This window comes from Poromitra crassiceps, assembly GCF_964638095.1.
Source record: "Poromitra crassiceps genome assembly, chromosome: 15".
Lineage (NCBI taxonomy): Eukaryota > Metazoa > Chordata > Actinopteri > Beryciformes > Melamphaidae > Poromitra > Poromitra crassiceps.
In genome coordinates this window covers 18804542-18819961 of record NC_139634.1, presented here as the reverse complement: position 1 = coordinate 18819961, position 15420 = coordinate 18804542, and the positions used below count along the sequence as shown (strand labels likewise).

Genomic DNA, 15420 nt, shown 5'->3' with positions numbered 1-15420 from the left:
GTAGCTATAACTCATAATGAATAATAATGTGCAAGCGTAGCTTTCTGTTGCCCCGTTGGGATTAAACGGTTGTCTGACAGGCTCTGATGGATAACAGTAGTCATAATCCATATACATTCATACGACACATAAGATACATCCATAATGTTTTCATGCATATCATGAGTGCTGATATGCATCGATTAGCATAATGCATTCTTATTAATAACTTAGGTTTGGCATTGATATGGCTTTTGCAGGCAGATACTGATACAGATATTTTCAGACTAAAGTGTCCGATAACCTGCTTTTAGTCAATATCTTAAAATGCGACCATTTTCATGCCAAAATAAATAAATAAAATAAAACCATGCATTATAAAGCACAATAATGATGACATTCTTTTAGGTTGGCAGCTAAGGCTACGAGACCAACGCAATGATTGGATGGACAGAGGAAATAGTAAAATGTGCGAAGAAAATTAAATTTGACTGCAGGTTTTACAGGCGAATATATTGGCATAACCCGAGGAATAACGTTATAATACGAGTACATTATAATACCTTACGAGTGGCTTTTCCTGCACTATAGACAGTCAGAGAGTTCATAAATTCAAGTGGTGCTGGGTCCACAGAGCGGGCGGCCTACAACAGGGAGTGTCACTCTGTCTCTCTCTCAGCATCATGCGGTCAGTTTACTGTAGGTGAAGTAGCCTGAACCCAGGATAGCATGAGTCCAGCAGCCACACCAGCCATCCCTGCTCCCCCTGCTGGAAAACATGAGAAGAGACATCAATGGATTGGATACACTTGTAGCTACGGTAGTTTGATGCTCCTGCACAACTGCACATAAAAATCATGGGTTCTATCCCCCATGGCGTCGTATCACTGCTGAGACCCCGGCTCTTAAAAGCCTTTCCAATCCCTCTCTGCATAAATTGTGCATATGGAGGACGATGAAGTGCTGCGAGTGATTTGATAACAAGCTGCTTTCCTTCATCAGTCACTCAATTTAACGATGAGCTGGCGTGACATATTAGCACGCCGCCGCATGCACCATGCTTTGACAGGACGTGCTTGTGTGTGTGGACAAGTGCAGACACTTGCACACGAGCGAGCACACACACACACACACACACACACACGCAAGCACACACACGCACACACACACACACACACACACACACCTGTACACTGCACGGCACGCATGTGAGCTTGTGGGTGATTGAGGGCCAAAAGAGGGAGAGAGCTAGTGAGAGAGAGAGAGAGAGAGAGAGAGAGAGAGAGAGAGAGAGAGAGAGAGAGAGAGAGAGAGAGAGAGAGTGCAGGTGGAATGATGGGGACGTGGGGATGATATTTGTGTGATTGCAAAACAGAGAAAGTGAGAAAACGAACAGTGAGAGGGGGAGAAGGGGAGCAAGTAGGAGTCTGTACATGATAGACAGACAGGCAGACAGAGAGAGACATAGATTTTATAAACTGTATTTTTCCCTATGTCTGAGAGACAGAGAGAGACAGAGACAGACAGAGACAGAGAGACAGACAGACAAACAGACAGACAGAGAGAGGGGGTTAGAGGGCAAAAGGACAGACAGAGACAGACAGACAGACAGACAGACAGACAGACAGGCAGAGAGAGGTGGTTAGAGAGCAAAAGGACAGAGAGCGACAGAGACAGAGAGAGACAGAGACAGACAGAGAGAGGGGGTTAGAGGGCAAAAGGACAGAGAGAGACAGAGACAGAGAGAGAAAACAGTGTTGTCCTTATGGCTGTGACTAGCCTGTTCCAAAACAGGAATTAATCCAATAATGGCTTGGAAATGTTTTGCATATTTCTTCATTCTCCTCATGTACATGCCACGCTATCATCTGGTTTGAGTACGTGCAAGACCTGTCAAGACCTGGGAAACACACACACACACACACACACACACACAGTGCGCGCACACACACAGCAACACACACACTCAAATTCCACGCTGGGTTAGCGCACGATGTGCCACTGGGTGCAGCGGATCCAGAGTTTTTCAGTTGATCTGCTGCTTACTTCAAGTGGCGCTCTCCGCCTGAGTGTCACAAATGTCAGCAGCTCTGCCAGGCTTTGCTGCCATATCAGCTCATTAGCGCTAACACGTTTAAACCTCCCGGTGCTGAGGGCCATCAATTAACTGCCAGCAAGGAAGAGACAGGGGAAAGAGGAGGCGGCTTATCTTTGAAAAGACAGGGGAAAGGGGAGGCGGCTTATCTTTGTGCTTCACTCCATTTATCCCTCTACATCTCCTTTTCTCCACCATCGACTCATTTGCCATCTACTCTCCATCTCCCTGGAGACCTTTCTTAAGAGTCCTCTCTTCCACCCAACACCCATGAGATACACATGAGGACAAACACATGGGTGCCAATGACTAGAAGGTCTCATGGAAGGTCATATGGTAAACCTGTCCAAGTGCACTCGGAAACACAAACCAAGTCCTACAAGCCACTGGGGGGGCGGGGCATGACTGAGGCTGAACCATGTGGTCACTAGGGCTGCAACCATTATTAGCTGCCACGACAGCACGGCTGCTTTTCAGTGTCCGTTAATCTGTTGATGAGTTTCTCCATTCATCCATTAGCTGTTTGGTCTATAAAATGTCAGAAAATGGTGAAGAATGTCCAATTCAGTGTTTCCCGAAGCCCGAGATGACGCCCTCAAATGTCTTGTTTTGTCCACAACCCAAAGATATTCAGTTCAGTGTCATAGAGCAGTAAAGAAACTAGAAGATATTCACGTTTACAGTAAGAAGCTGGAATCAGAGAATTTGGACTTTTTTCTTAAAAAAGTGACTAAAACAGATGAATTGATTATTAAAATAGTTGGCGATTCATTTAAAAGATGAGACCTAATTGATTAATCGTGGCAGCTCTACTGGTCACACACAGTGTTGCTGTAATGCTGTGTTACACTGTTAATGCTGTCTTCATTTTGTCCACTCAGCCTCAAGTGAGTGCAGACTCAGTGCTACAGTAGGTTGCCACAAAATGTACCTAATTACTTCCTGATTGGCTTGCAATAGACACTTCAGTCAGCAGGTGATATTCAGTACACTGAACCTCGGATGGTAGTTTGTTTCAATACACACTTTGCGTTTAAAGTAAACAAACAATAATCGTATGCGTCGAGCCTTTATGCAGCAATCTTTTAAAGACGATCAAACTAAAACACAATCACCAAGGTCTGCCAATTACCAGACACAAATGTCCTTACTGAGCAATGACTTGTGCTTAACACGTTCACTGCCAACGACGTATTACTCCGTCAAAAAAAATCCAACGGTTGACTGCCACTGACGTATTACTCCGTCAAAAAAATTAAAAAAAATTTTTTGACCGTGGGATGTGCATCTAACCCTTTTACATCTCTTATATAATTATTGGAGCCACCGAACGTTTACAACCCATTCCACCGACCCACTAAGTGGCGACAGTGCTCTCCTGACTAGAGGAAGGCAAGCAAAAAGCAGCCATTCTCATGAAAATGGATTGGCGAAAACGCTTTCGTTTTCGCGCTGATTGCTGGCGATGCGGGATTGCAAATTTGCATAATAGATTACAGGTGGAACACACTTTGAAACACGCAGCATAAATATGACCAGAATCGCAAAAGCTTCATCAAAGCTCTCAACCAAAACTCCAAGAAGCGAGCGAGTCCATCCAGACTTCCTCAAACAGCGGCCGCGCAGACAGGCAGCAGCAGCAGCAAAGCAGTGAGACTGGTGACAAGCTTGTGACACGGCCGCTGCAGCCAAGAAGAACGCCCACGGAGGGAGGAGTTGGAAGCAGAGGGGGGTTTCCTGCTGTTATGGAGGAAATTACTGTTCAAAACTATTGTTTAGATGTCTGACGTCTTACTGATGCCAAAAATGAATGGTTAAAGTGACTGTTCTATCGAATTTCACAAAAAGCCGTTTATCTCTGAATAATTTTTCTGACGCTGAAACCATGCTGTATTCAACTGCTAATGCTTACATAACTACTAACTCTACAAACTAACTCTTTTAGACAGAGAAAGCACACATTCTATTAGTTCTTTTGAGATATTGTGTGTTCACAAAATCTTAGCAGAAAAGAATCCTCGGGTCTTGAAAGATGAGCCAGAATCCTCAAAAAAACCCTCTGGCAGAACCTACCTACAGTAAAAAAAAAACGTCTGGCAGTGAATGTGTTAACAGTTGCCTGGGGAATGAACTCACTGCTGTGCCACGTTCTGTCATTTACCTTGTTGGCACTTGTTGGCACTCTGTCTCCTGAAATAGCTCACCCCGGGGGACGCTTAGCGTCTCCCTAATGAGAAATCACTTAGTCTCTCTCTGACATAGCGGGGGACGCGATCTAAAGCGTAATCGAGAAGTCAAAGATGGAACAGAGTGAGTTCAAACCAAGGCAAGATTGCCTTCCTTTACTGGCATTGATCAGTGGCATTCTAGACTCATGGAGAGTGAAAAAGTTGACAGATACCAGGGCAGACTCAAACTACTCAGAAATCATTCAAAAGGGGATCAAAAAGGTCACTGTCCCCTAAAGGTGACCTGCCTCATACTAGTTGATTGCGTGGTGGGGACAATGCTATAAGAGCAGTCAACGGCATCAGTTACACAAGACTAAAAACACAACTAAGAGAGTTTCAACTAAGGGTGTATTCACACCTATCTCGTTTGGAGCAGTTGTTCCGAAACGGAGAGCATTTTCCCCCTTGGTGCGGTTCGTTTGGGGGAGTGTGAACACAGCAATCGCACTCGGATGCGGGACAAAACAAGCGGACCGAGATCGCCAAGAAAGGGTGGTCTCGGTCCGCTTCCAAACGAACTCTGGTGCGGTTCGTTTGTGGTGAGAACGTGAGCCGACCTCGATCCGCCACAACAGCAGTAAACGGTGCGCATTTTTGGATAAACCAGCTGCCGTAGTCAGCTGCGCTGTGCGTAATGGCCTGAAGAACGAACATTTTTATCGTTTAAAAACAACATCTTTCAGATCCTGTTTTGGCGACTTGTGACTAAACTTTGGGGGATTTTTGGATCATCAAATCAGCAGTTTGAATCAACTTACCTCGGACCATGGGAAGCAACGTTAATGTGTTGAATCTCTACGGATTTTGCCTGTAAATTGTGTACGCGCCCTCTCTCTCGCTCTCTCTGGTCTCCATTCAATAAATGAAAACAAATCGTGGTAATCAGAGCCAGCCTTCTTTGTGATAAGATTGTCTGGTTCAATCAGACAATCAGACTTGCATGTCTTCCTCGAAATGTCCGTTATTATTAAATTATTTATTAATATTTTATTCCTGACAGGACAGGTGTTCATATAGCCTATGTCTCGGCTAATCCTCATCTCCGTGATAGCCTAATAGCAGAATTTGCGAGGGTCTTTGATCTTCTATCTCCAAATTCCCAATAGCCTAAATAGGCTAAATAAATACATAGCCTACATAGCATACATTAATAAATAAATAAAGAACTTTCTCTCTCTCTCTCTCTCTCTCTCTCTCTCTCTCTCTCTCTCTCTCTCTCTCCTCTCTCTCTCTCTCTCTCTCTCTCTCTCTCTCTCTCTCTCTCTCTCTCTCTCTCTCTCTCTCTCTCTCTCTCTCTCCGCACGGCGGACGCCCGACATAGCCTAAAATGTAGGTCTAACAAAACGCATTTTTATAATCATATAGGAAAATCTCTGGGAATTATTTTGTCCATCCCGAGAGGCTATTAGCCTATCAGCGTGTCTGCTGGCCAATCCAGGAAGTTTGACAATACTATTTGGACCGTTTCATTTGTGGCTGTGTGAACACAAACGAACCAAGGCACAAATGCAACAATTGTATCAATTAAGTACCTGAATCGGAACAAAGCAAACGACCTACAGGTGTGAATACACCCTAACATTATTCTGAGTCACTCGTGCTAAGAGAGAGTGCAGTGTTAATCTTGGGCTCCCAGATAATCCCCCAATCACTGGGAACTTCTTGTCAAAAAATAGTATTTTGAACTCCTCGCATTATCCTCGCATCATGTTTTATCTGTTTACAAGCACATGACTTCTGCATGTCACCGGTGCGGTGCCCCTTCGGCATGAAGGGCTGCCCTAAAGACTCTGGACTGGTTCTGTGATGCAGCTTTGTTTTAAAGTCTCAAATAGTTTCCACACACTTTTAACAATGAAAACTGGGAGAAAGTTCTGTCTCTAGTTGAGCAAGAGACTGACTGAGAACTGAGACCCCTTAACACTTCCCCCCTATTTTGACCTACATCTCCCATGATTAGCTATGCACAAATAGGACTTTCTCCACTCCGCCTTTCCACGAGTGAGAAGAAGATTAGAAGTTAGCAGCCTCTGAAACCGCCACTGGGTGAGCCGAGCTGGGGCTCGGGCTGGGACCGGGCTGGGACCGGGCTGGGGCTCGGGCTGGGACCGAGCTGGGGCTCGGGCTTCATGGGACTGCTCCCCTCCCAGATTTGGGGCAGATTGGGGGAGTTCAAAGTCGAGGAAGTTCAAAGCCTTGGGGCTGGCTGGGGAGCATTCAAAAGGAACCACAGTGCCAGGCAGCCATGGAGGGAAGAGGATAGGAGGGGGGAGACTTAGCCACTTAAGCTCTCCCACAGCCTCTGCTGGGATGGGGGTGGCAGAAGGACAGCGGGGGAATGTGTAACAAGGCCAAGTGCTAGTGAAAATAAACCTGCTGAGGGTTAAGGCAATAAGAGGTGCTGAATGCTGAGCAGGTGGAATTCTGCTGGCATGCTGGCAATGAAAGGGAAAGCAGAAGTTTTAGGTGGCGCAAATCATCAACAATACAGGACTACATTTTCCCTGGAGTGGAATAGATGTAGCATACAGTGGCCAAAAAAACACATTTCTGTAGCATAGGCTACAGTGAGAAAAAACACATTTCTGTAGCGTACAGTACATGACAAAAATGCCCAAATGTATTTGCATTAATATTCCTTCCTCCTTTTCGTGCGTGTGACAGAGATCAGCTAGCAGAAAGCGTGCACACACAGCAGAGAGCCCTGGGACTGCCTGTGTAGTGCCTTCTCAGGTGTCCACTTCCCTCCCGGCGCTGCACAATGCTATTCACTTGACACAATCGCACCATGGCGGCATTGACATCACGCACCCCGGGGACGGCAAGCATCAGTGGAATGTCCTTGATGTCGGCGACCTTGGAACAAAGACTTATCAAGTGTCAAGGATCACACCTTCCAATGGGACGTGTAACTTTGTTCGGAAGAAAGGATCTACGCAACGCTATGTAATGTAGAAGGCCGTTGTACCTGTTAGTTAGGCAGTGCAGCGACAATGAAAATACAGAGCAGCAACTGTAGGGCCAGAGACTGGATCCACCCTCAGCACACATTCCTGTCCGTTGATGTTGATGTCAGTGGCAATCAATTTCATGTACAGAGAATTATGTTCTTAAAGGAATGCTGTCGATTTTCAACCAGCTTTCTATCATCACAAAATCATTTAATTGATTTATTGATTTATTCATCTTTTAATTTACAAAAGCATTAATTTAGTTTTGACAGTTATCGAGAGTTGATTTGAGTTGAGTTGTGTACCAGTGATGTCATTTGTGCATGGATGACATCACTGGTCCACAACTTAACTCAAGTCAACTCTCAATAACTGTCAAACTATCGATTTTGTAATAATACAAACCTGGGTGAAAAAATGAGTGTACTCAAGTAACTGAGATTTTGGTCAATGCACGAAAACATTATAAAATCCAATTAAGCTACAAATCCGATTGTGAGAACCTGGTTAAAATGCCTGGCTTTATCTCATATTTAAGTGGTGACTGTGTCGTGGAAAAAATCTCACCGCTTTCACTAAACTTGAAGAGTAGTAATTATTACCATTACAATTGGGATCATCTTTCTTTCCTAGAAGCAACCTATATGTCTCAGTGATGGAGAGGGGAGGGAGCCCCTTTTCCTACTTTCTTGTTGAACCATTCTATTTGTGGGCGGGGACACCACAGGTAGACTATTCAGGCAAAAGGGTTTCAAAGGCTCATGTAAACACAGCTTAACCCAAATATGAGACAAATAGGCATACTGTACACATTCAGATAGGCATACACACACGCACATGCACAACACACTGCTGGTAAAGTGTCAGCTGATGTTAACAGGCAGCTTTAGCTCTTTAGTGTGTGAATTAGCTGCCTGCCTCTGTTGTATTTCACCTGATTCAGCAGTCCTGCTGTTTGGAGCTGGGCAGAGTGGAATGCCGAGCCACTGAAAGCTCACCGACTACAGGGAATGCCAGCTCATCGATTATTATAATGATGGCCTCCCTCTATCGCTCTCTGCCCCCCACTCTTTTCTCTCTCTCTCTCTCTCTTTCTCTCTCTCTCTGGGATCTGTCTCTCTCTCTCTCTCTCTCTCTGTCTGGGATCTGTCTCTGTCTCTCTCTCTCCCCAGAGAGCTGAACAAAGCCCGGTGGGGATGTGTATGATAGAATTGTGGTTCTGAAAGTTCATAGTCAACAGAAGTATGCAGAATAAATATGCCCAGTCTAGGAATGGATTCAAATGAAATGCTGCTGTTTGGCAAACTGCAAACAGAGAGATCACAATAGTATGTTTGCAGGCTGTGACTGGGAGACTCTTTTGAAAGACTCAAAAATAACTGTGATGTTGTGAATGTAGTGAATCCTTCTATTCTTTCTCAATCCAATCCAGTCACAGGCTGTGACTGACCTTGCTTTTCTAACACAGAAGACAGACAACAAACAGAAAGGAGGCAGTAGACAGGAAGTGCTGTTGATATAGCCTCACTGCATGCTTTGTGAACGGAAAAGGAAATAGTGGACTAACCTTGAGCTTGTCAAAGCGTTCGGTGAGCGAGGACACCTGGTGCTCTCGGTGGCGCCCCACTAGCTTGCAGAGGGCACAAATGAGCTGGTCGTCCACCAAGCAGTACATGTTGACCTTCTCGTTCTCGTGCTCCAGGCAGGTCAGGCCGCGGAGGTGCGTGTCCGGCACCGGCTCCACCAGGCGGTGGCTGGTGAAGGGCTTCTTGTTGGGGTGCGTGGCGCGCAGGCAGCGGTCGCAGTACGACACCTCGCATGTCACGCACGTCTTGACGGCCTCGCGCGGCGGCTCCTGCTCGCAGAACTGGCAGCTGATGCGCGGGTCCATGGCCGGGCTGTGGTTGGCGTTGGTGTGGTTGGCGTGCGGGTGGGAGTGGCCGGAAGTGGCCGGGCTGCCGCGGGCGCTGCTTCCGCTGGTGCCGCCGCCCCCGCCGATGGTTCCGCCGATTGGGGCGCTAATGGTGCCGCCGTAGGGCCGCTGCGGCTGCAGGCGACGGCTCTCGGTGGGGGAGTTGGGGCCGCTGAGGGAGGCCTTTTGGAAGCGGTCGATGATGTTCTGCAGCGTCACATTGCGCTTCAGGCCCTCCAGGCCGCGGTGGTTCAGCGTGATGACGTAGCGACAGGTGGGGCACTGGAAGGCCGAGATGGACTCGAGGGGCTTGCTGGTGCTGCAGTGGGACACCAGGATGCGGTGGGCACAGTTGAAACACAGGCTGTGGGCGCAGGGCAAGAGCAGCGGATCTTCAAACAACTCCAGGCAGATCGGGCAGGTCAACTCAGACTCCAGTGTTTCCATCTTCAGTTAAACCAATCTAGAGGTGACATCAAATCCCACGGGAGCTGGCCAGTCCCCTGCAGGCAGGAGAGAGCAACACAAGGGATTGGTAAGTCATTTTACAGCTACTCATTAAACAAGTCATTAAGTCATTAATTAGGGAAATAAAACTAAATGTATCTCCCTAATTTAGTTTGGTTGAGAAAGTGCTCTTTTGTTGAGTAGCACAGCAGAAAGAAATAGTACAGAACTCGTCGTTCGGCGCTCATGTCCTATGTTTATTACTCAAACGCTCAGGATGTCGTTCGGGCGAGACGGACCGGACTGTGCGGATCCAGCAGAGACAGCGTCAATCTGTTCACCCTCACAGACACACACACATTCCCCTCGTCGCCCTAGGCGTCTCTCAGCTCGCACGGCTCGTCACTGAGCCCCGTGTCCACACCGACACAGCCTCTGACATCAGTCTGAAGTGGCACATGAGAGGAAGAGGAATGACTGAACGAGCAGGGAGGAGACAACGATCAAGGCGGGTGGCGGAGAATGACAGAGAGGAAGAGATAGATGTGTAAGAGACAGAGCGAGGGAGAGGAACTTACCTCTCTTACCCTCCCTGTTTATTCAACTATTCACTCGCTGCAGCCACCGTTCAACTTAACATACTTACTAGCATCATTTCAATTAAAACAACTATTAAATATGCATTATAAAGTATGAGCAGGAAGCATGTTCTTTTTTTGTTTTTCTCCTTTTTGTTTTCTTTTCTTATAAAGATTCACACTTGTTTTCTTTCTTTGTCATGTGCCGTATGTGAATAGGGTGGGCAAAATAAGCTTTTAGCTTCAGCCCATACCTTTTTTTGGTCAAGATCTATGTAAAATGTGTTATGTCTATTGTTTTGATTATATGAACATCGAGGGTATTGTACATAGTGTTTGGATGACCAAAAATAAAAATCTGCAAAATCAAATCAAAAGCAGATTAAACTGCTTGACTCTCCTCATCAAAGAATCAGCACTCGACTTCAGGGAGCTCCAACTTTGAAAAGCGCTTACTTGACCCAACAACAATTGAAAGTGGGACAGCGAAAGCAGTGTCTGAGCGGGAACATGAAATCATTGATTTCAGGTCGGCCTCCTCTGCTCTCTGCAGGCGCTCCCAGGCTCGGCACCTCGCTCGCAGCCTGCATATCGAGCCGTCTCCCCCGGGTGGCTTTAAAGGCACTGACATGAGAAATCACCAATAAACAACCTTTAGCTCCCGTCAAGGCTTCAGTTACAAGTCAAGTTTGGAGAGTGTGGGGAAGTGCTGAGCAGGTACATTTAGCCCCTATGGCACAGAGGACAATTACCTAGTTAAAAACAGCGCTCTTTGCTACTGCTCAATAGGGATTCAGGTGCTGAACTGGAGCCAAACCCATTCAGTGTTACTGTATGAACCCAGAGCAAAAGTGCTTCCCTGGACTTTGCCATTGTGATCCTGGGTGTAATGAGCCAAAATGTATTATTCCGTCCTTATTAGGTGTGTCCATCCAGTAAGTGACCGTTTAGCTCTGTGACTTCCTTGCTTAAAGGAAGGAAGGACCACGTACCGGTCAACCCACTTTGGATCCTATGTAATCTCGGTATTATAAGCACATGGGCAATGTTTTGCCTTCTCTCTCTGTTTACCTCATGGAGAAAATGCTCCTGCTCCTGTCTGCAGAAACTCCACCCCCACCAGCTGCAAGTCATTAAGGCTCGTTAAGGCTCTCAATGCGTTCTCTGCTGGATGTGCACATACTTAAAAAAAACACACACAAAAAACAATAACAGCCGCCCTCGGAGCAGATTCTGCCTCTCCAGCAGAAACTCTGCAGCTCCGTTCTGACGCTTTGTGACGTAAAACATGTCAGAATGGACTGGAGCGCTTTGGCAGAGGAGGAAATGGGAGATCTCCGTGAGGAAAACAGAGAGAGAAGGTAAAGACTGCACATGTGCTTGCTTACAGTATATTACCAAGATTATTAATGATACAAAGTGGGTTAATTACCGGTAAGCCCTCCTTTAACACCTATTACTCCACATCAAGCAAGTTCAAGCATGATCTGCCAAAAGTATTTCATTTGATGTTCTACATCAAAGCACCATGCTGGGTCTTCATCAGTACAAACACTGTAATGTAAATAAGCATAAATCTGGTCAACATATCCTCTCCCCAAGACCTTCAAATGTGATCAGCTGACAATCTACAGCCAGTTCTCATTCCTAACATGTCCGATGTTGACTATTTGTCAAGTCCCTCTGCGGCACTATCCCGAGGCGAAAGGTCCCCCTTTTGCTCATTTTTGGAGATGCGGGGTAGTCCAACATGACTCCCACAGTGTCTGAAATCCACACCACGGGAGTGTGCATTCAAATAGGGCCACGCTAAGGCCTTGGCCACACTGATCCGTCAGAGAATGGACAGAATTATTGAACGGACAGATGTCTGTCCGATGAGAACTGAGTCTATGTCAAACCCCTCGCCGAAAGCACCGGGGCTGCTCCGCGGCCGGCGAGCCTGCCTGCGCAGCCTGCGTGCAGCTCCTTGGAAATGTGACTCGATGCAAATTACATGAACAGCGCGAGTATAATATAATGTAGATCATGTGCAGATAACTGGAGAGAATTATGCACTACATTCTCCCCTTGGACTAACTTCTAGTCACTTAAATCCTAGTGAAATCACACAATTTTACTCATTTTGCTGGGGAATCCCTTATAGCCTCGTTCACCGCCTCGGCCATCTTCTTTGAAAAGTTGAAACAAATCTCGGAACGCCTCCTCGCGAGACCTCGACTCTGATTGGCTAAACGGACAGGGACTATCCGACCATCCGATACGTCCGTCCAGAAAAAGTTCATCCCTCTTCAACTTTCTGTCCATCAAAACGTATGCAAATTTTCTGGATACGTACGCTTCTGAGTGCTCCACGGACAGTCGGACAGTTGTCATTGAAAATGAATGGAAGTGAACAGAGAAATGAACGCACACGGACAGACACCACGGATCAGTGTGGCCAAGGCCTAAGGGTTTAGGGGCCAGCGTGTTCAAAGTCTACATTTCAACTGTGAGTCACATCTGTTAAGAAGTTATGCTAAGGGGTCAACACAGTATGAAAAAAGGAAGGTCCGCACACTGAAGCGGCAATTTGACCTTTTATTTAGCCAGTGGATGGCTAAATAAAAGGTCAAATTGGAGCTTCAGTGTGCGGACCTTCCTTTTTTCATACTGTACTGTTTTTGGTTCCTGCACCTGCTTTACGTTTGTTTGGATGTGTGCGACTGCCTCAAATACTAAGGGGTCAACAGAGGACATGTTGGGGATGAGAATGCATTTGAATCTACATTATAATCAGAATGTGTTGTGTTATCAGCTATGGCCACAATCAGATATTCACTCCAACTGGATAACAAAATGAATTTATAATAATTCAGTTGCTGTCAAAACCTCATGCCAAAGTGGCAAGGCATTGTCCTGCATCTTCATTTAAATCCTCATATTAAGAAAGAAACAATAAGCCTAAACATGTGCCATCACCAGCTCATTTGTGATAACTACATTTTCTGTGACAATGGCCCTGTTGTGAACCAGTGTGCATTCAATGGCCTGTTGTGAACCAGTGTGCATTCAATGGCATTGTGACCTCGGCTTGCCCTTACGCCACCCCGTGAATCAGGCCAGGCGGCTAAAGACCGGCTCAAGACCAAACAATACGTTAGAGCTCAAAGGCTCAAAGTCTGCAGCAACAAAGTCCCCTGCCCTCCGCTGCCTGCACCACTCACCAGCACCCTGCCTCCACATCGAGCTGCGTTCAAAGCCTGCACCACTCACCAGCACCCTGCCTCCACATTGAGCTGCGTTCAAAGCCTGCACCACTCACCAGCACCCTGCCTCCACATCGAGCTGCGTTCAAAGCCTGCACCACTCACCAGCACCCTGCCTCCACATCCAGCTGCGTTCAAAGCCTGCACCACTCGCCAGCACCCTGCCTCCACATCGAGCTGCGTTCAAAACCTGCACCACTCACCAGCACCCTGCCTCCACATCGAGCTGCGTTCAAAACCTGCACCACCCGCCAGCACCCTGCCTCCACATCGAGGTGCGTTCAAAGCCTGCACCACCAGCGTCTACTCTCGCGCCTTGAAGCCGGCCACAACTCCCATTGACGTCATGCCTGGCTTCACGCGTCACGCTTGGAAAATCAGTGTCAATCCTGAGCGATCGCTTCAGCGTGGTGTGAGCGTGGCTTCGGCGAGGCTTCAGCGTGGCACGCACGCGGGTGGTGTGAACGGCTTGCCTGTTAACAAGGACGCCTAAATGAAACTTGTGGGTTCAGCGTAGGTACAGCTTCGGTTGAGCGTTGCTTCGGCGTCCTGTGTGAACGGGGGCTAAGGGTGTATCTGCATGTGGGTTTTACACGACTCTGTAGATGGTGAGTCTGTGGGAAGGCATGAATGGTGAGAACGTTTGCCTCTGCGTACGTGCACAAGTGCACTTAATGTCCTTCACCAATATTCACCTCGGCTGCTTATCAGATGTTTGTGTGGTTGTTATCACGCAGCCTGGTGGTGTTTGGGGATAAAGAGAGAGAGGGAGGGGAAGAGAGAGTGTTGAGCAGCAAGCATGGGGTTCTGCTCCATCACACCAACAATGTCTCTAATCTCTCTCCTGTGTTTCAGATAGGGAGGGGATAACCAGGGACCGATAAAGAGAGAAGCAGGGTGTGTGTGTGTGTGTGTGTGTGTGTGTGTGTGTGTGTGTGTGTGTGTGACCTTAGAATGACAGAGAAGGTCATCGGTGTGTAGAGGGTGAGGAGGCCAAAACGTAAAAATAAAATAATAACATTCTCCACGTAAATCTCTGTGCCTCTGCGACCGCAAGCCTGTGCTTTTCAATTGATGTGATGGTTCCCATCTGTGGCCATTTTGCGGCGGATATTTTGCTTTCCCATCTGATAAACATTCCGTTTAATTCATTCAGGAAGACGAGCTGATGGGGGAGCGAGCAACACATGTTCTTTTAAACTTTATAACGTCATCAATGTTTGACTCTGTTGGTGTTTTAGTATGGGGAGGATACACAGTAGTGCTATCTGAAACCACATCTCTGCCCTCTGCTATAACACACTGAATCTGCAGAGTTAGAGCAAGAGATGGTTTAATGATCATTTTCAGTTTACGAATCATCCGACTTAAAGGAACAGTTCACCTAAAAGTGGAAATTCTGTCACCATCTACTCACCCCCATGCCAAACACAGGTGAAGTTTGTCCATATAACACACAGGGAGGTTGCCAGCACAGCGCCATAGCAGCCATTTCCAAAACAACTGAAATGAGTGGGGACCAGAAAAGACATATTTACACCATAGTTTAGTGCAAATCATAACTACAGCTGTCTGACAACAAACAATGGTGTATAGGTCTTTCTAGTCACAGTGTGATTGGCTGTTTTTGTTTTGATTTCATCTGTGGGTGAACTATTCCTTTAAGAATGAGTATTTTCACCAGGGAAAAGTCAAGTTGCGTGTTACTGGGTGCAGCTTTAGGTCTGAGCAGCAGCTACTCAGCAGGGTATGATTGGGCATGTCAGCAGCAGCAAACAAGGCACATATTCATGCTCCTCACACTAAGAGCAATGACTCAAGATCAGCAGGTCAGGTCACATGACCATATTAATCTCACCCAGTGGACATGGAGGAAAGTGCTCCCAGATGAGCACTAGTCTCTTTGTTTTCCTCGCTGTACTAACAGGTCAATTCAGGTCTATCAGTCAGAGGCAGCGTTTCCGCAAAAAGAAAAGGGG

The 15420-nt window shown here is 46.8% G+C and overlaps 1 protein-coding gene across 2 annotated transcripts in view; it reads right to left on the bottom strand.

Annotated features, from left to right (window-relative positions):
* Positions 1–410: 410 nt before the first annotated feature.
* LOC310790372 (putative E3 ubiquitin-protein ligase MID2) overlaps positions 411–15420 on the bottom strand; it is a 51775-nt gene continuing 36765 nt past the window's right edge. For both annotated transcript variants that reach the window (XM_083652050.1, XM_083652051.1), the window contains exons 2-3: positions 8824–9671; positions 411–748 (exon numbers count right to left, since the gene is read on the bottom strand). In XM_083652050.1, the coding sequence (XP_083508176.1) occupies positions 674–748; positions 8824–9615 (867 nt within the window). In that variant the 5' untranslated portion in view covers positions 9616–9671 and the 3' untranslated portion in view covers positions 411–673. The remainder of the gene's footprint in view (positions 749–8823; positions 9672–15420) is intronic.